At 34.6% G+C, this 20,725-nt stretch overlaps 1 protein-coding gene across 1 annotated transcript in view; it reads left to right on the top strand.

The window, feature by feature from the left end:
- Nucleotides 1–20,725, top strand: part of CD2AP (CD2 associated protein) — a 140,154-nt gene that overhangs the window by 51,883 nt on the left and 67,546 nt on the right. The window contains exons 3-5 of the mRNA XM_019457359.2: nucleotides 4,013–4,166; nucleotides 13,235–13,335; nucleotides 16,578–16,698. Coding sequence (XP_019312904.1) covers nucleotides 4,013–4,166; nucleotides 13,235–13,335; nucleotides 16,578–16,698 — 376 coding nt within the window. The remainder of the gene's footprint in view (nucleotides 1–4,012; nucleotides 4,167–13,234; nucleotides 13,336–16,577; nucleotides 16,699–20,725) is intronic.

The raw sequence follows: 20,725 nt of genomic DNA, 5'->3' as shown, positions 1-20,725 counted from the left end.
GTTTGATTTACTTTCACTATTTGAAACACATTAGGTATCAGAATACTAAATGGAAGACAACTCTACTTCCTTTCTGGGAATTACAATAAAAACAGTAGATAAAATGTCAAAGTTGTGTGTAGTCACTTATCATACATCATATTTTATTACATATTGTACAACATTATACACATTGATTAAGAACAATTTGTTCTGTGACTTGGAATATTTTTGATAATATTCTGAATCCTACTATGGAGACTATATTCACTGAGTTAAAGAAAGAGTTCAGTACAGGTAATGCTAGAAAAGATGTGTTAAGATGTGTATTTAGTAATGTGTGTTCATACAACTAAGATCTTTCTCTAAATGCCCTAGGACAATATGACTTGTAGCACTGTTATTTCTGAGCACACCAAATTTTTTATTTAAAAAAAAATCACTGAAATAATACATGTTGAAACAAAATTCAAGGAATATAGAAGTGGCTATTGTGAAAAGTACATTTCTTTCCTTACAGCCCTCCCCCAATCTCCTTCCACTTTTCGGAATCTGGTAGATACCTTATAGACTGTTACCTATGTTTTTAACTGAATTATTTGTGTTCTCTTCCCCATTTGTATACTATATTTTACACCATAAATTTAAATTCAAAACATTATTATATAAACTATGTTAATGTTCACCTGGGACTTACCTGGGAAGTTAAATTCTAATTTTTCCCCTTAAGGAGAAATAATAAATTTTGTTCTTGCTACAGTATTTCAAATCGTTAGAAATAATTTATTTAAAAAAATTTTTTTTTAATGTTTATTTTTAAGAGAGAGACAGAGTGCAAGCTAGGGAGGGGCAGAGAGAGGGGGAGACCAGAATCCAAAGCAGGCTCCAGGCTCTGAGTGTCAGCACAGAACCTGATTCAGGGCTTGAATTCATGAACTGTGAGATCATGACCCAAGCTGAAATCAGATGCTTAACCGACTGAGCCACACAGGCACCCCTCAAGTTGTAGAAATAATTTAAATCAGGAAAGTTTGAGTGCCAGAACCTGGGTTTCTGGGATATCTCCTGACCTGGCTTTTTGGATAAGCACTCATTGTCTACTTGATAATGTCATCTGTGGCCACAAGGAGTCTAGCAGCTTTGGGAGAAGGATCTTCCTTCAGTAGGCCTGATGTCTTTTGAGTCATAGATACTATAGCTCTCATTATTGGCAGTTCTTATCCTAAAATCCCTTCAACCTAGGACTGAAAGCACAAATATCATATTTAAATCCATGTAACTAGTGTGAAAAATGTGACTATTATAAATTGTTGGGGTATTTTCAGTCCATTTCAGTGTGGTATGTCTGAGTTATTTATTTAGTGTTTTTCCCACTCTGCTTCACTTGGCTCTCATTAACATTCTTGTGATGGAGAAAAGAAAGGAGTAGGAAAGAAAAGGAGTAGCCACTGAAAATGAATGTATGTAACTTTTCCTCTCTTTTCCTACTTTTGCCTTTTCCAAATGGGGGAGGGATAGTTGGCAATAGGAAGGCCCTTTGTCCAGGTTGGAGAGACAATAGTTATGTGGAGAAGAGCATATTTGGGAGAGAGAATAGACTTAGAAACTTTCAAAATAGTCCTGTTATATCTGTTATTGTTGTTTTCCTTCATGATTTTGATATGATGGCACTCAGAAGGTACATACTGATTTCATATTAAGGAGATTTTCTCCTGTTGGTCCTTTCAGTTTGGACTTAAAGGTTTTTTGTTACTATACAACTTAATTTGGTCATAAAAATGAAAATCTAATGATTTGATGTAGTTCCTTCTGGATTATTCCTTATACACTATCATTTATATTCTAAAAACAATAAATACTATAGGAATGGGGCAAACCATTTTTATTAGGTTGGAAATCTCATTTTTCAAGTGCGGGTCTAATGTTGATGCAGTCAAAGCTAAAACAGTGGGCATATGTTAAATATTTAATCCTGCTTATATTCTTAAATCTTTAGTAAAAATCACTTTTCTGTATCTTCTGATTTATGTTTCATAGAGTTTGAGGTACTAATTCTATATAACACTTTTGGAAATTCTGAATGTCAAATTAAAAATATTGTGTATTCCTTAAATTTTAATTAGCATAAGCAGAACTCACTCTGCTTAGGGTAACCTCTTTCATTTGAGAAATAAGAATAAGTTTTTGCCCTTTAATTTGTGTCATTCTTTGTGACTTTTACTTAATTCTGTGATATAGAAGTTAATTGCTTACTTTTTTCAGATTATGATCATGCACTGGCAATGATTAGATAACCAAATTATTAATAAAGATACAGCATGAAGAAGTGGTTTGTGAATTTTGTTGATCATCTTTTAAGTTGTTTTTGGTTACTGCAGTCAGAGTTAAATATCTTTGATTATTTTAATAGATGAAGAATAACTATATCCTTCCCAACCTTTTTAGCTCCTTCTCATTTGCTTATATTTCTTATCTCCCATTTGTTTATGTTTCTTATCTCCATTTAATTTGCTACTTCTTATTCTTTATCTGTGAAGCAAATAAATCAGTGTAGTTGCATTCTTATTTATTTATTCTTATTTTTGTTGGCCTATTTTATTGCATTACATTATTACATCAATTTTAGGGAGAATTGATAACCTTATGATAATTGGGTTTTTAATTACTGAATGTGACACGACTTCCCTTTTGTATGTCTTCTTTTAATTTCATACTTTGCATATTTTCTGTTAGAACTATGACGTAGAGCAGGGTTCATCAGACTACAAATTTTTCTGACCACCTATGAAGTGTAAGTTTCCAGTGTTTCTTCCTTCTTCTGCCCTTTACTTCCTTTTACCTAATCAGCCAGTAAATAAAACGCATGTTAACATAGTAGCATCTATTTTCCACCAGCTTCACTTACCTTCCTGATTTTGAAAACGATTCCAGGAAATCCAGTGAAAAAGTGTCCTCACTTAAGAAGAGTATCAAGTATTGACAAATTCAGAAAACCTTTTAATTTCGTCCTACAATTGAGAAAAATCTCTTAGAAAATAGGTAATATCAATGCAAAACTGGCCAACAAAAAGACAGTGTGCATAATGAATGTGGTATGCTCTTCGTTATGGTATTTGATGGGGAGATTAAAAATTGTAATGTTAAGTGAGAAATGGTTCCATAATTTGAGAGTTTGGTTTGATCTGAACGTTTCAGAACCATGAAAATATTTGCCATTCTTGATGGACCTGCATTTCTTAAGATTTTCCATTTTTGTAGGAAAAATAGGAAAGTAACTTTACTGAGTGTAAAATTTTATAGAATTTGGTTTTGTTTTTCAGAAAAATACAAAATATATTTTTTCAGTATATATAATCTGCTTGCATATCTTCTGTTATACCTATGACTTAGAGCAGGGTTCATCAAACTACAGCCCACAGGCCACATCTAACTGCCTGTTTTTATAATGCCCATGAGCTGAGAATGCTAGTTAAGAATTCATAAATAGTTGGAAGAAATCAGATGAACAATATTTAACATCATATGAAAATTATATGAAATTGAAATTTTAGTGTCTATAAATAAAATTTTGTTGGAGCATAGCTATGCTTTTTCATGTAAGTATATAACTGTTTTTCCACTACAAATGGCACAGTTCATTTTTCCAACAAATTATATGGCCCATAAATCCTAAAATATTTTACTATCTGGCCTCTTCTAGAAAAAGTTTGCCCAACCTGACTTAGAAATTATTGTTTGTTTTATTGTTTGTTTATGTATCTCAGAGTTTCTTTGTATCTTGGGGTAGAGGTGGTATCCTAGCCTTTCTTTACCTCTTTCTCTAGTTCTGAGAAGACTTACACTCATAATGAGTCACTGTTACCAAAGTGTGTTGCGTTTTTTAGAGATGTGGGGGAGAGAAAAATGTTGAAGACTGTTGCTATCATGTTTTGTATAATAACCACCGTACCTGTTTTTTTGGGTATTTTACATTTGAGGATTTAATTTGATAAAATACAACTTAATTTGCCTGTTTACTCTTCCCCTGTTATAGGAAATTAAGAGAGAGCCAGAATCCAAGGATGACAATTTGCCCATTAAACGGGAAAGACATGGGAATGTAGCAAGTCTTGTACAACGGATAAGTACATACGGACTTCCAGCTGGAGGAATTCAGCCACATCCACAGACCAAAAACATTAAGAAGAGTATGTAAATAATTTCTTTCCTGTTTAAATAATTCAAAATAAAGGATGTTTTATAACTGTTTAGAAGTTATGAAAAGAAAAATTAGCTTAACCTTTTGTGGCCGACTGCAGAAACTTCGTACATATTCACATTTAAGTTATCGGCCCTGTAGTCATTTTTCATAAGATATTTGAGCATGAACTGCTGACGACTATTAATAGGAATTATAAATTAAAATATTAGGCTTTGTTTTCTTATTAGCCTTACAGACTGTTGAATAGTTAATGCTTTGCCTTAAATTTATTTTAATACCTTTTATTTAATGGGATGTTTAATGTTTGTTCATTTTAAGCAGTGTAGATGCAAGAATTTTGATAGTATGTTTTCTCCAGTGGTCAGACATCTGAACATATACTCAGTTTTCCAAGGTCATTGGCCCAGCAGAGCGCCCTTTAAATATTTGGTATTCTATAAATATGTTAGAACATTTTAGTATAGAGGGAGAGCACCCCATTTGAAATCAGACATGAGTTTGAGTCCATCCTATGACCTTAGATCATTTAAACTCTTGAATTTTATTTTGCTTCTGGTGAGAAAGTGGTAAATAACATAGATTGTATTGCTGTTTTCAGAATGCTTACAGTATTGGGAAAGACTCATTAAAAAAAGCATTCAACATTAAATGTGTACAAAATACAACATTATGGGAGCAGATAGTATTTTAACATAGTACGATCTGAAGCCCCTTGAGAGATTGAATACTGATTACTAGGATGAGAGTTAGTAGTAAATGAGTATTTAACCACATTTATCTTATGTCAGTGCCTTTGATACTGTGGCTTGTAAAGTCCCCTGTGGAACCAAGTAGTCCACAGTGAAGAAATTTTGTTCACATACATTATCTAAATTTCTCCTTATATCTTGTTACTTTCTGTGTTACTGTCTGTGAAGTTTGGGGGAAGACTTTACTTTCTAGGTGCTGTCATCCTTTGATTATTTTCATTAAATGAAAACACATTTTCATAAAAATGAAAAAGATTTCTTGACAGAAGACAAGGACAGAAGAATTCTTCTAGGACGGAAGAATGCTGTGTGTTTTTTGTTTCCCACTAAACGTGTACAACCAGTATTTAGATACTACCTGTACTGCTTTCAGCCTACTGCCTGAAGGTGGACAGTTTCAGTACTTTTAATTGTCCTGGATGTTCAGACTCTGTTTCTTTAGAGACATGGGGACAAATTACAGAGAGTGTGTTCATATCCTACAGGTGAAACTGTATATAGAATTTCTGTGCACAGGAGAATTTTTAGGCCCATGGAAGAGTTAGTTACTTATGACCTCGATTGTAAAATCAATTTACCACTTTTAGCTTTGCTGAGCTAAAAGAAGGGACAGTTTTCTTAAGTAGAGGCTAGACCAAGGGCTTCAAGGTTATGATCATTTTATTCATTTTGTCTCCTAATAGGAAAAGACACACTACATTTTACTTTCCTCAAGAACACTGGTCATAATTCTTTTCCTTGTAAAAGAAAACCTGTTATGTAGCTGGTGCGAGGAGACTTAGACTTTTTCCTAAGGATGCTCCATAACTTGTTTTTAAGTGCATGTGCAACAAGGACTAAATTGGTCATTTGGTGCTAACATGTAAAACAGGATGCAGGTTGCTTTTGCTTTGATTGCTTTTCCAGGAAAAGCAAGCTAATGTTTTTTTTTTTTTTTTAATCTAATTTTTTTGGTTACTGTTTGTATCTTATCCTTAATTCACAAAATAGACCAGTTACTCAAAAGGTGGTTTATTGTAATGTTAAATAGTAGTGGATACTACTAACCAATATTATTAATAATTTTAAAAACCCCACAAAACTATTGTAAAGGTTGATAATAATCACTGCAGTGTGAATGTTCAATTTTAATCTCTGTGTGCCAAGGCAAGTGAAATCTGCATGTGTATTAAATGTATAAGCACCTAAAAAGAGAATTTCGGATACATCCTGTGGGGTTAAGTATTTGGAAGCTGGAATTGTTAGCTATTTTTCTGTAGTTTCCAAAGCCAAAAAAGTGTTGGTTTTTTAATGAAGTCTAGTCATAAAGCCATTGAAACTTCTGCTGTTGTGTATAAGTTAACCATAATAACTGTGGTGAAACAAACAGGTTTTTCTACAGTGAGCGCAGAATAATGTTTTCCAGGACAATTATTGTAAGTTGCTAAAGTTATAGAAGAGAACAAGTTTACACATCTTATAGCAAAAACACATATTAGTCCCATTGCTGCTGAAGCCCTTGTAAAATCAGGCACAGAGATAATGATTGTAGAGTAATATTACTTAGCAAATAAATAATTGCCATCTTTCAGCATCACAACTCTGTATTCTGTTCAGTGAAGAATTGAGTAGATATTTCACTTTGCATTTGGAAAAAAAATTGATGCCATATGTGAATCTACTCTTGCTATACGTGAGGGAAGGCATCATTGCTTGTAACTTTGTATTCATTATTAGTGCTGCAAAAGTGATTTTTTATCTAGTTAATAATTACTTTGAATGTAAAAGATACATTGAGATTGATACTACAGAAATGATCTTGCTGCATGAAAAATTAGTTGACCAGAATGCCAAACATTAGTGTTTCATTACTAGAAAATAGTTGCTAGCAAATAGTTTGCCTCCTGATTCTGAGTCAGTGCTAAAGAAAATAATGAAAATTCTGAATACCATCAACATACGGTCATTGTCTATACATTTTTACAGCATACATTAAAAAAAAAATATGAGCATATTAGCTCAGGCTCTTCTCTTTGATATTAAAATATTCTGACTCAAAAGGGGAAAAAGGCTCATCTGACTCCTCTCCAGCTGCAGCTTATCAGATAAATAGGATAGCGTGTTCTAACTTTCTATTTTCTTTTGAAATCTTCTAGAAAGGTTGAAAGAATAATTGTACTATGAATATTTTATATTCTTAAGTTTGATGTTAAATTAAGACTTAAGTTTGATGTTAACATTTTTCACATTGTCCTTCTATCTGTATACGTGTATGTAGAACACATTTTTAACTGAATCAGTTGCAAGTATGTTGTAGACATAATACCTCATCCCTAATCACTTGAGTTTTTTCTTCATGATGGTGATGACAATCTAAGCTTTGATTGTTATAATCAAGAAGTATATCAGCCGTATAGTTAGATTCTTCAGATAACTTGATCTTTCAATTAATGCTCTAGGCAGTATGAGCTTTTTATTGCTGAGGATAAGAAAAAAAATTAAGGAAAATTCAGCCCTATATAGCAAATGGCTCTGTTTCTTAGCATTTTATTATTTTCTTTGCTTATTGGAGAAAGAAATTGGTAAAAAAAAAAAAAAAAAATTGACATCAGAAAATTTTCAGTGCTACAGTAAAACGTGAAGATAAATTTCCAGAGCCAAACAGAACCAAAAGTGGATCAGGAGTCCTTTTGCTACTGTCTGTGAAATTGTTAGCATTCAGCCTCCTAGCTTCTGAATGTGGTGTGCTCTTTGTTTTAGTATTTGATGGGGAGATTAAAAATTGTAATCTTAAGTGAGGAATGGTTCCATACTTTGAGAGCTTGGTTTGATCTGAATGTTTCAGAACCATGAAAATATTTGCCATTCCTGATGCAGCTGCATTTCTTAAGATTTTCCGTTTTAGTAGGGAAAATAGAGTAACTCTACTGAGTGTAAAATTGTATAGAATTTGGTTTTGTTTTTCAAAAAAAAACCAAAATATATTTTTTTAATGTTTATTTTTGAGAGAGAGAGACAGAGTGTGAACAGGGGAGGGGCAGAGAGAGAGGGAGACACAGAATCTGAAGCAGGCTCCAGGCTCTGAGCTGTCAACACAGAGCCGTAAGTGGGGCTTGAACTCAGGAACCTGGAGATCATGACCTGAGCCAATGTTGGACGCTTAAACTGACTCAGCCACCTAGGTACCCCAAAATACAAAATATTTTTTAAAAGATTCTTTTGAAAAAGTTTCAACATTGATGTGCTGAATGCTTTAATACCTGTGAATTTGAAGACTATGAGAACAGTGTTAATGGGGCAGTCAAATCTGCCAAGTAAAACTGGGTATGGATGATGATCCAGAACTTGTAGTCTAACAGGGGAAAACATCAAGTTACTATAAAACAGAAATGATAGTAATAATTACCTCGTAGAAAACGGGTATTAACATGTCAGGTAAATACTATAAGAAGTGCTCAATAAATGTTTGTAACTATTATTATAGTTTTTAAAGTATGCAGCTATGATTCAAATAAAGGGGCAGTTCTGTACTGGGTTGTCAAGCAAGATATATTTAAGCCTTTCTTAGGTAAAACTTGTCATTCACATGAAGATTGGGGATTATGACATTCCAGGTAGAATTGCTACCTCAGGAAGAGGATCCATGGAGATAAGCAACCACATGGTATTTGCAGGTAGTAAGGATCCAGCATGAGTAGATTGTATGAACTATGTTAAAGCACTTGGTAATTTTTAAAGGAGACAGCATCGATAAAGTGGAAAGATAAAAGACTTAAGAGTCGTATGTGGGTATGATTCTAATTTTGCCTCTTTTTAGTTCTTTGGTCTTGGACACGTTATTTAACTCCTGAGTTCCTGTTTCTCACTGGGAAAAGATGATGACAACAAACTGTATTATCTGCTGGGGAGATGTTTGTGAAGGATTTAGAATAGTACTGGTACATAAAAGGCATGAAAGTATATCCCTGCTTTTTTCCCCTATATCTCTTTTATCTACTTCCTTGTCAATAGCTTTACTTATAACACATTGATTTGACAAATTTTCTATTTCATTGTGGATCTGAAAAGCTATATAGAGGTTGCTTGTGATAAAATACTGGTTATAGTTATTTTACAAATTGACTTCTATTCAGGTATCCTTTTATTAACTAGTCTTGTACATACTATTTTATTTTCTTTTGTGCTTAGCATAGGTTCTGATACATTGTAGGAATTCAGTAAACATTTACGAGTAGATACTGTGTATGCCTTTTGAAGTATAAAAAAATCTCAAAATTCCTTTCATTGTGCTGGCAATTAATAGATGAACTCAACAACATAGGCAGTCACTTCAACTTATGAGTAAACCATATTTAAATATGGAATTATGAAAATTTTTTCTTTTTTAAATGGCTCATATTTTGTAGCAATAATAGGGGCCTTTCAGGTGTTTTTATCTAATGTGGTTCTTTGAAAAGAAAAAAAAAAATCTTTGTGAATAATTTTGCAAACTACTTTGGAGAACACTCTGGTGAATTATGCTTAGTGTGACCAGGGAGAAAAAACACAAACTCCAAAGTTTCTTTTTATTTTTTTTTTAAATTTTGTAATTTTTTTTTTTTTTAACGTTTATTTTTGAGACAGAGAGAGACAGAGCATGAACAGGGGAGGGGCAGAGAGAGGGAGACACAGAATCTGAAACAGGCTCCAGGCTCTGAGCAGTCAGCACAGAGCCCGACGCGGGGCTTGAACTCACGGACCGCGAGATCATAACCTGAGCCGAAGTCAGCCGCTTAACCGACCGAGCCACCCAGGCGCCCCAATGTTTGTTTATTTTTGAGGGGGGGGGGGGCAGAGACAAAGGGAGACAGAATTCAAAGCAGGCTCCAAGTTCCAAGCTGTGCCCCAGTGCAGGGCTTGAACTCACGAACAGTGAGATCACGACCTGAGCTGAAGTCAGGTCGGATGCTCAACTGACTGAGCCACCCAGGTGTGCCACAAACTCAAAGTTTCTGGTTAAGATATAACTAGGATCCTCAAAGTTAATTGATCTGCTTGGGAGCAGGGGGGCTAATTAATACTCTATCCACTTTAAATAATTTAAAAGATACTAATACTCATTAAAAAGAAGCAAGCTACATTTTTTTCTAAAGGCCTAAGATCACCAAAATGATAGAAGAATTTTCTTTGAAGTGCACCCTGAGCAGAAGAGAATTTCTTTTCAGTAATGTAGATCATTTTCCCTTCATCTATGAAGTGCTAATGACAGAGAACACATTTATGGACTCATTTTCTCAAGCTCACTTTAACTTCCAGAAGTATTTATGAACTATATTTATCTATAATATAAGAGATGAGAAGTTTTCTTATGGTATGCATAAAAACCACTATTACTACTTAAAAATTAACTCTGAGATGTGATGAAAGTGACATTTGAAAAATTTTACTATAAACTCTAGGTTACTTATAAAAGTATGGTCAGTGTTTTTTTTTTGTTGTTGTTGTTTTTTGTTTTGGTTCCTTCTATTGTAAAACAGTTTTAAAATCAGATATTATTAATTCCTTAATGAAGTGGGAGAAACAGAGGTGTAACTGTTTCTTATTTGGAGACTCTAGATCCTTCTGCTTGATTGTCGTGTCTGTTTTGCACCTCTTTCATGGTGTTGATTGCATGCAATATGCTTCTTTTATTGTTTTGGAGGTTCATTTGGATTTATTTTTTGTCTTGATGAACAATTTCATAGATCCATAAATGTCAGAGCTCAAGTAACTGTCATAGTTAATCTAGTCCAGCTCTTTTACTTTGTAGTTCAGGACATTGATTCCCAGAGAACTTAGGTGAAATAACAAGGTAATGACGGCTATACTAGAACCCAAGTCTTCTGACTTCTAGTGTTATTTCTTTTAGACCGTGGCATCTTTTTTTTTTTTTTTTTTTAACTATATAAAAAAGTTTATTTGGACTTGTTTTGACATGATTTGATGTAAAGTTGTATCTATCTAGACTACTTCTCAGGAGTCTCTTGTCAGCAACAACCATCTCCTTAGAATCCTTGTATTCCTTGTATTATCAACTCATTGGGAAAACTTTTATCTAGAATGTCTGCTACATCTTTTCCACCTTATTGTATTGTGTTCATGTTTAATTGTGTAACTCTGTTACCATTTCGTCTTTGAATTCTTCCACATCTGCTCCACTCCAAACCTATCCTTTATTAATTTTGGGGATATTTGTAGCTTGCACTAAATATTTTCCATCTCATTATGTATTTGTATTTTATTACTAATTGCTTCCTGTTTCCTAAATCTGTTAGTTCCTTAAGTGTGCATTTAAATTATTAAGAAAAATCTTAGGATTGTTGGTGGTAAAGGGCTGATGGAATGTTGATACCCTTGGCATATTTCTTGGCATTGATGCCGTATGGTTAGGCCTAGATAATTGTTCATGTGTGTGTGTGTGTGTGTGTGTGTGTGTGTGTGTGTGTGTGTGTGTATGTGAATAATGGGCCTAGCATAAGCACTATGCTGGGTGCTGGGGAGAGAGCATTTAACAAACTCAGTGCCCATTTATCTTTGGCGTACAGACTACAGGGAGTACGCACAAGAAAATAAATCATTATGATAGATTGAAAAGGAAACAGATTTGTTAGTAACAGGTAGGTTGTAGAAGTAAACAGTGTTAAGTATATAAGCACAAGGGAAGAGTACCTAATCCAGAAAGCTGTTTTGGAAGAAGTTTTTTCTAAGTTGAGACCTGAAGATGAGTTGAAGACAGCGAAAGGTGGACTTTGTGGATGAAAGTGAAGTGTCCTTGGCAAAAGAAACCATATATCTAGGGATGCATGGGTGGCTCAGTCGGTTAAGTGTCTGACTTTGACCCAGGTCATGATCTCTTGGTTCGTGGGTTTCAGCCCCATGTTGGGATCTGTGCTGACAGTTCAGAGCCTGGAGCCTGCTATGGATTCTGTGTTTCCCTCTCTCTCTGCCCCTCATCCCCTACCCCCCGCCCCCAAATAAATAGACATTAATTTTTTTAAAAGAAGCAGTGTATTTAAGTCTCAAAAGGAATAGGGCTTGTCATTTTCAAGCAATTAGAAATCAGTATAATTAGATCATTGAGTGCAAGATTGAGAATCACCTAGGAGATCTTAAAGTACAGTTTCTGATTCAGCCTGCTCGGGCTGTCATAACAAAATATCCCCAACTAGATGGCTTAAACAACAGAAGCAATATTATTTTCTTACAGTTCCAGAGGCTAGAAGTCTAAAATCAAGGTGCTGTCAGAGTTGGATTCTGGTGAGGCCTCTTTTCCAGACTTGCAGGTCTTGCCTTTTCGCCCCGACCCCGCATCCTCACACAGCCTCCTGTATATGTGTGCGCACGTGCACACATGCACAATTAAGTGTGTGTGGGGATTAGGGCTCCATTTTTATGTTAGTTGACTGTAAATACCTCCCTAAAGGTCCTGCCTCCCAGTACAGTCAAGGACACAATTCAGTGCAGAACAGGTAGGTCTGAGGTGGAGCCTGCATTTCTAAGAAGCTTTGAAGTGATACTGTTGCTGCTGGTCTGAGGAACATAGAGGATTTGACTAGCAGGAAGTAATCCTTTTATCGGTGATACCTGGTCATCTATCCATAGGTACTTTAATGATTAAATTTTAAAGATGGGAGTGAGTCTGAGTTCTCAATTCTTAGAGTTTGAAAGAAGTTGAGAACCTCAAACTGCATGGTTATAAGTTAGCATTATTTGTCTAAATAAATGAAGTTCATTTGAAAAGTTAAAGTAAAATTACTGTTATCTTTACCTATGTGAATTTTATGTTTATCTGTTGGAAAGTAGAGCTGTTAAAGAAGATAACATTGTGGATTTATTCATTTTGTGTCTTTTTAACACAGACACTTTTAAATTAGCGCATTTTGAGTGTTCCTAGACTTCGATCAGGAAGTCGTCTGAAAATTACTGTCTTGGAGGATAGCTTAGCTATGATAAAATTTGTTTTGCCGACAGTGTCTTTTATTGTATGTGTTTTTAGTCTCACAATTGGCATTGGCTGTTTTACTTTTGTCTAGTTGGGGATCACACGTATAAATAGATTTCATGGCTATTTGTAGTTGGTTTGAATTTATTTTGGCATGAGTAGATTGTAGTGTGGGGGCAAAGTGAAAAGCCAGCCAGAACTGATTGTGGTTAGCTGCTTAGAATGCTTACATGTTTTGATTTTTATTCATACATATACAAACTCATACATACATATAGCAGTAAATACACTGTGTAAATAAAAGTGCTGTTATTTGTTTTAATGATCTTTCTCAACCTAATTTTGTTACTAATTTACTTCCTTTAGAGACCAAGAAGCGTCAGTGTAAAGTTCTCTTTGAGTACCTTCCACAAAATGAGGATGAACTGGAGCTGAAAGTGGGAGATATTATTGATATTAATGAAGAGGTAAGGAAAACCTATGTTAGAGACGAACCAGCAATTGTAATTGATGCTCTAGGTAATAGAAAACTGACTCGTAAGAATATTAAGTTTTCACTAGAACTTTTTTACGAGTTTCATTGCTTTTTATACACATTTTAACATACAGGTTTTAAAATGGTTCTTTAATGACTTATGTAAGGTTGTCTTATCCTTTGGAATAAAGCTTTATTCATTCTTTTTTTTTTTTTTTTCAATATATGAAATTTATTGTCATATTGGTTTCCATACAACACCCAGTGCTCATCCCAAAAGGTGCCTTCCTCAGTACCCATCACCCACCCTCCCCTCCCTCCCACCCCCATCAACCAAGCTTTATTCATTCTTACTACACCTGGTCTTGTGTACTTACTGTATTTGTATGTATTGACTTCAGGAATAAAAAAAATTTAAGCTAAAGATTAATGTAATGTAAGTAGCTGAGAATAAAAATAGACATTTTCTTTGATTCTGAATTCACTTTAGGCACAAAGCAATAAAATAGAATCAATTTTACCTTCTGCATAGCAGAGGGATACAAAAGTAGAATCTCTTTAAAAGGTTTGCCTTATTTGAATTATATTCAGATGTTAACCAAGGGATATTAAAGGAATTAAAGGAATATTAAAGGAATATTAAAAGTTTTATTTGGCAGCTGAAGATCCCATTTTCAAAGTGTATCTTTTGATATCATGTATAGTCATGTATATCATGTATAAGGATTGATTTTTATATCATAACATCATGTAATTTATCCCTTAATGTTTATATTAAATTCCAATGTATTTATACAAAAGACAATTCTGTTTTATTTCTATCAGGTGGCAATAATAATTTTTATTGAACCTATGTGTCTGAAGCATTATGCTAAGTGTTTCACATTTATTATTTTCTTTAAATTTCTTAACAGCCTGAGGAGACAGGAATTTTTATTTCTACTTTATATATGAAGAGTTTGAGTCATAGAAGATAAGTGATTAACTGTTCTAGTTACTGTTGATGCATATCATGCTATCCTGAAGTTTGTAGCAAAGAACAACTGTTTTATTAGGTCATGGGTATTATGTGAGTCAAGAATTCAGATAGGGCACAGCTGGGATGGCTTGTCTGTGTTCCATGATGTGTGGGGGCTTCAAGTCGAAAGACTCAAAGTTGAGGTGCTGGTAGAATGTTAGGAAGGCTCCTTTACTAATGTGATTGGTACCTAGAAGACTTGAAGACTGCCTCTGGAGAGCCATTATGTAGCTTCTCCACTTGGCTTGGCTTTCTCACTGTATTGGGGCCTTAGGATACTTGGACTTATTGCATGGCATTTCAGGGCTCTGAGTGTAAGTATTTCAGTGAACATGTTGAATTTTAAGCTAAAGATTGATGTAATCAAAGTAGCTAAGAATAAAAATAAACATTTTAGAATGCCTACATGTTTTGATTTTTATTCATACATACAAATTCTATGGCAGTAAATACAGTGTGTAAATTAAAAGTGCTGTTACTTGTTTTAATGATCTTTCTTAACCTAATTTTGTTACTATGTTACTTCCTTTAGAGACCTTTTATAATCAGACCTTGGAAGTGGTAGTGTCACTTTCACCCTATTCTTTTGGCTACAAACATGTCAGAAGTCAGCACGATTGAAGGCGGTGGGGACAAAGACCACCACTTCTTGGTGGAGTGGTGTCCCGATTACCTTGTTGATGAATATGCAGGCTAGGAGATCTTGTTTCAGCTATTTTTGCCCATGCCCATACACACGGCATGCAGCAGAGCAGAATCTTACTATTCTTCATTGCTGTGCTATCTTGCCTTTTGAGAATTCCTTAATTTATGGGAATTATAAGGTTATTTACCCTAACTACTCCCTTGCTGCCAATTTGTGATTGCAGGTGTAGGTAATACGTTTTCTGATGCTTCTCTCTTAGTTGCCATTTGGTCTACATATCTCCATCACCATGGTTTGAAGAACTCTCAAAACTTTGGAGTCTCTTTAAATCTGCTAAAAAAAATTCTGAACTCTTCACTCGTAACCGCCTTCCATTTCTTCCTCAGACAGCTTGTATTCTAGCCATCTTGTATCTCAGCTGTATATAGTCTAGAAATAAGTCCTTTATTTTTATGTCACTGTATTTTTCATTTGCTTTGTACCTAGAAAACTCTTACTCAGCCTTTAATGTCTAGCTCTTTTGTCATTTCATTTTAGGGGAGCCTTTTAAAAAATATTTTAAGCCTTTCTCTTGTGCTTTTTCAGCATTTTGTTCATAGCTTTGTTACAGCACGCATTGTATTGTAACTACCTGCTTAGTGTTTGTTTTCTTTAGGTTATTTCACTCAAGGGCAGAGATTTCTCATTGCAAATATCAGTCTTTCCCTAGTAGTTAACACCAAGGTGTTATACCTAGTGAGTGCCTGCCGGATGAATACCTTATTAAAATTTGCTTTGTAATTCTGAGGTGAAAACACTTAAAACATATTTTAAACAGAATAAAGAGCCTTTTCTACCTATGATATTTCATGTACTGCTGTTAAGTGAATTTTCAGAATGAATAGTTTATACTCTTAAATTTTTTTTTAGAAGTTCTACATCTTAAAGCAGTTATTAAATATCATTAAATAACTTCATGAAACTGAGTAACCTTGTGATTAGTGAATGTAAATATTTTTCTAAAGAGTTTGGTTCCGGAAGATATTTCTGGTTGAGGTGGGGGGGAATGTTTTGAAGAGCCTAGTATCTGGATTTTAAAAATAAGTGATTCTTTTTCTTACTTGGGTTAAGAGTCACTTAAAAGGGAAATTATATTCATCAAGCTTTTTCCAAATAAAAAATCTTCATGTACTTAAATAATATATGAAATAGATTATAAATATTGAAATGATTACAAATTGAGACTTAGTTGGGTTTAAAAGAAGTGACATTCCAGGAGAGAGCTATCTACTTCCTGCTATTAATACCTTATTCTTGGTTATCTGATATTTTCATAACATTTATGTCATACATTGCACTTGATTACAAATTCTCGTTGTAAATGTTGTAAAATACTACCGATATGACTAATCCTATATATGATCAATCTAATCCATTTAGATTTAATTTACTTAAAATATATTTTCCCCATTGTATTTCCTTAACAGATTTAAAGGGATTATTTTGCATCATTAACTTTGTGCTCACTTATGTAGCTTAATTTTCCCACAGTGGGAAATTTTTATCATTTTTGAGTTGTGAACTCTTTCAGGTAGAAGAAGGATGGTGGAGTGGAACCCTGAACAACAAGTTGGGACTGTTTCCCTCAAATTTTGTGAAAGAATTAGAGGTAACAGATGATGGTGAAGCTCATGAAGCCCAGGAGGATTCAGGTAGATTGTTTAAAAATTTTGAATAGATTTAAATAAAATTATATATGATCTAGTGTTTATTCTGTATTATTTGAAACTCTGTTCTTGTGTTGAACTCTGAGCTTCAGTTTTTCTACTTTTATGAAGCAGCTTATGACAGGGACTTAAAATGAACTAAATTTCCTAGGCAAATACTTTAATATTTTTCCTTCTCTGATGTTTGTTTCAACCCAAACTAAATGTTTAGTACCCTGATTATGAATTGATAGTCCTTATGTTTTCTAATTTCTTCCCACTTAAGATGTACTGATACAGTGTTTTGATTTGAGTTTGCAAATGGCCTGTCTACTTCAGAGATTTTAGGAATTGAAAAAAAAACTTGCTTTTGTGTTTTTCCATATTGAGATAATTACATTTTTTTGTGCAGCCAGAATGTCATTTAATTATTTTGTGATTGCCATCATTTATAGACTCACCTGCAAATTTATCTTAAATTTGCTCACCATGTAAAACTATGATCAAGAGCATTTTATCCCAAGCTAAATTTAAATTATTTTTATTATTTTTATTTTTAAGAATTGCTGTGGAATTAGTTTTTTTTTTTTTAAGAAAAATTAAATTCATAAGTGGTAATGCAGGGATAAGTAGCTCTTTTTCTGTATGGAACAGTATATGTAGTGAGGTTTAATATACTTATCAAAATTAAGACATTAAATATTGACAGTGTTCAATTTGACAATATAATTTAATCCATAGTTCATATACAGATTTAATTGTTCTAGTAATGCTTTATATAACTTTTTTTCTCCTATTCCTGGAAAAGCATGGAGGGAATTTGTTTCTCAAGTTTCTTTCTTGAGAATTGTTTCCCAGCTTTTCTCTACTTTTTCTTGACAATTTTGAAGAGTTTAAGCTGGATATTTTATTTATTTTTTTTTTTTATTTTTTTTTTTTTTTAATTTTTTTTTAATGTTTATTTATTTTTGAGATAGAGAGAGATAGAGCATGAATGGGGGAGGGGCAGAGAGAGAGGGAGACACAGAATCGGAAGCAGGCTCCAGGCTCTGAGCCATCAGCCCAGAGCCTGACGCGGGGCTCGAACTCACGAACCGTGAGATCGTGACCTGAGCTGAAGTCGGACGCTCAACCGACTGAGCCACTCAGGCGCCCCTGGATATTTTATATAGTAGATCCCAGTTTGGGCTTTTCTCCGGATTCCTCATCATTAGTTTTAGGGTGTATTTTATTGACAGAATTACAAAATGATGCTGTGTCATTGCATTGTATCAGAAGGCACATGATGTCTGTGTGCTTTATTTTTGGTGATGTGAAATTTGATTCCTTGGTTCATATTGTGTTGCCAGTAAACGTACTTTTTTTTCCTTTATAATTGGTAAGTGTCTTGTGGGGAGATACTTGGAGACTTTGTAAATATCCTGTTTCCTCATCAAACTTCTCCCAGCAGTTTAAGCATCCATGGATAAATTTTGCCTGAATTAGTTATTACTTCGATAGTTGCAAAATGATGATTTTCTAACTCCACCATCCCATCTTTGTTTATTACTTGACATTCTTCTCTAAAGAACTTTTATTTCTGCTCAGTTTTAATAGGAGCGCCTGGTGCCTCCATCAGTTAGACATCTGACTTCGGCTCAGGTCATGATCTCACGGTCCGTGAGTTCAAGCCCCACGTTGGGCTCTGTGCTGACAGCTCAGAGCCTGGAGCCTGCTTTGGATTCTGTGTCTCCCTCTCTCTCTTTGCAACTTCCCCGCTTGTACTCTTGTCTCTGTCTCTTTCTCAAAAATAAACATTAACAATTTTTTTAAAAAATCAGTAGTAGTTTTAACTCTAATCTTACTTTTAGAATAAAATATATGACCTTAGGAAGCAGTAGAGGCCAGTTTAATCAGTGAATGTTTCTTAAGTTTCTTGTGTGCTAAGTGCTAGTTTGGTTTTGTGAGGGCACAGAATCCCCTCTGCAGTCCAGAAGCTTAAGGTCCAGGCCTCTGGGCGATGAGACACGATATGAACTCAAATTTTAGTACATTTTAGTCTGGAGTAAAATGATCTGAGTATAAGAGGTACTAGTGAAATATAGTTCTAAACGGAATATATTGTTTGTCACTTACTTTGTAGGTTTTCATCTTCTCAGAAATGTTCCAGGAAATATTAGAAATAAAATATGCAGCTTGGGGGCGCCTGGGTAGCTCATTTGATTAAAGGTTTGACTCTTGATTTCAGCTCAGGTCATGACATTGAGCCCAGTGTTGTGCCCTGAGCCAGGCTTTGCCCTGGGGGTGGAGACTGCTTAAAATTTTCTTCCTCCTCCTCTCTCTGCCCCTCTCCTGCTTGTGTGCTGTCTTAAAACAACAACAACAACAAAAGCAAATATAATATGTAGCTCTGACTGCAACTTTTTTAGAAGATGTATGTTCTAAACTTCTGTGTTTTTCCTTCTAATCATTCTTGCCCTTGTTTTCCTCTATATGGACTTTTTTTTTTTTTTTTTTTTTGGAAAAATGGTTGTTGTAAAAAACATATGGAACTTATCATTTTGATCATTTTTTAGCATAAAGTTCATTTGTTGAATAATATTCTGTTGTATGTATGTACTGCATTTTGTGTAGCTGTTCATCCATTCATGGATGTGTGAATTGTTTCCACCTCTTGGCAGTTGTGAATAATGCTGCTAAAACATGGGCATACATATATTTGAGACCTGTTTTCAATTCAGGTACATACCCAGAAGTGGGATTGCTGGATTATATATAGTTCTTTTTTTAATCTCTTAAAGAAGTGCTAAATATAATTTTCTATAGTGTTTGGCCTATTTTACACTTCCACCAACAGTGTAAAGGGTTCTAATTTGTCCATATCCTTAGCAACACTTTCTGTTTTTTTTTTTTTTTTTTTTTTTTTTTAATTTTTAATGTTTATTTATTTTTTGAGAGAGACAGAGACAGAGCAGGAGCAGGGGAGGGGCACAGAGAGGGGGAGACAGAATCCGAAACAGGCTCCAGGCTCTGAGCTGTCAGCACAGAGCCTGACGCGGGGCTCGAACTCACAAACCGTGAGATCATGACCTGAGCCGAAGTCGGACGCCCAACCGACTGAGCCACCCAGGCGCCCCAACACTTTCTGTTTTTTGATATTAGTTATCATAACGGGTATGAGATGTTATCTCATTGTGAGTTTGATTTGCTTTTCTCTGATGATTACTGATGTTGAGTGTGTATCATCTTTGGAGAAGTATCTGTTCAAGTTCCTTGTCTGTTTTTTAATCAGGTTATTATTATTATTTTTTATAGTTGTAGGAATTCTTTATTATGGACATTAATTCTTTATCATGATCTTTATATATGATGTACAGTTATTTTCTCGCATTCCGTTGACTATTTTCTTTGTTGTAGAAAAGTTTTTAAGTTTAATGTAGGTAGTCTATTTTTTCTTTTGTTGCTTGTGCTTTTGGTATCATATTTAAGAAGTCATTGCCAAATCCAGTGTTATGAAACTTTCCCCCTGTATTTTCTTCTAGGAATTTTATAGGTTTTGGTTTTACGTTTAGGTCATTAATTCATTTTGAGTAAATTTTTGTGTATGGTTTTCAGACAAAGGTCCAACTTCATTCTTTTGTATGTGGATATCTAATTTTCCTAGCAGTATTTGTTAAAGATGTTACTGGACAGAGGATCCATTCAAACTCTGCTTTGGTTGATCACTGCTCGAAAATTAATACTCAGGAGACAAGTGATGGTGGGAAAGAAAAGGTTGCTTCTTCAGGAAGTTGGCAACCTGGGAAGATGGTGGTGGATTAATGTCTCAAAGACCATCTTCCCCATCCAGGCAAGGCTGGACAGTTTTAAAGGGGAAGGCATGGAAAAAAGTGAGGGGCAGGGGTGCAACCTGCAGGAGAAGCAGGTGCCCAGGCAGTATAGTCATATGTGGACATGACCCTGAACAGACTTGCTGGCAGCAGCAGCAGTTGTTTTTGAATGTAGTTAGGCCTTATATTCTGGTCCCTTCACTCCTCAAGGTCAATGGTCTGCA

The sequence above is a fragment of the Panthera pardus genome, unplaced genomic scaffold, assembly GCF_024362965.1.
Source record: "Panthera pardus isolate Hobbes unplaced genomic scaffold, ASM2436296v1 HiC_scaffold_17, whole genome shotgun sequence".
Lineage (NCBI taxonomy): Eukaryota > Metazoa > Chordata > Mammalia > Carnivora > Felidae > Panthera > Panthera pardus.
Note: the sequence above shows the minus strand (reverse complement) of the source record. Positions and strands in the feature narration are given on the sequence as shown.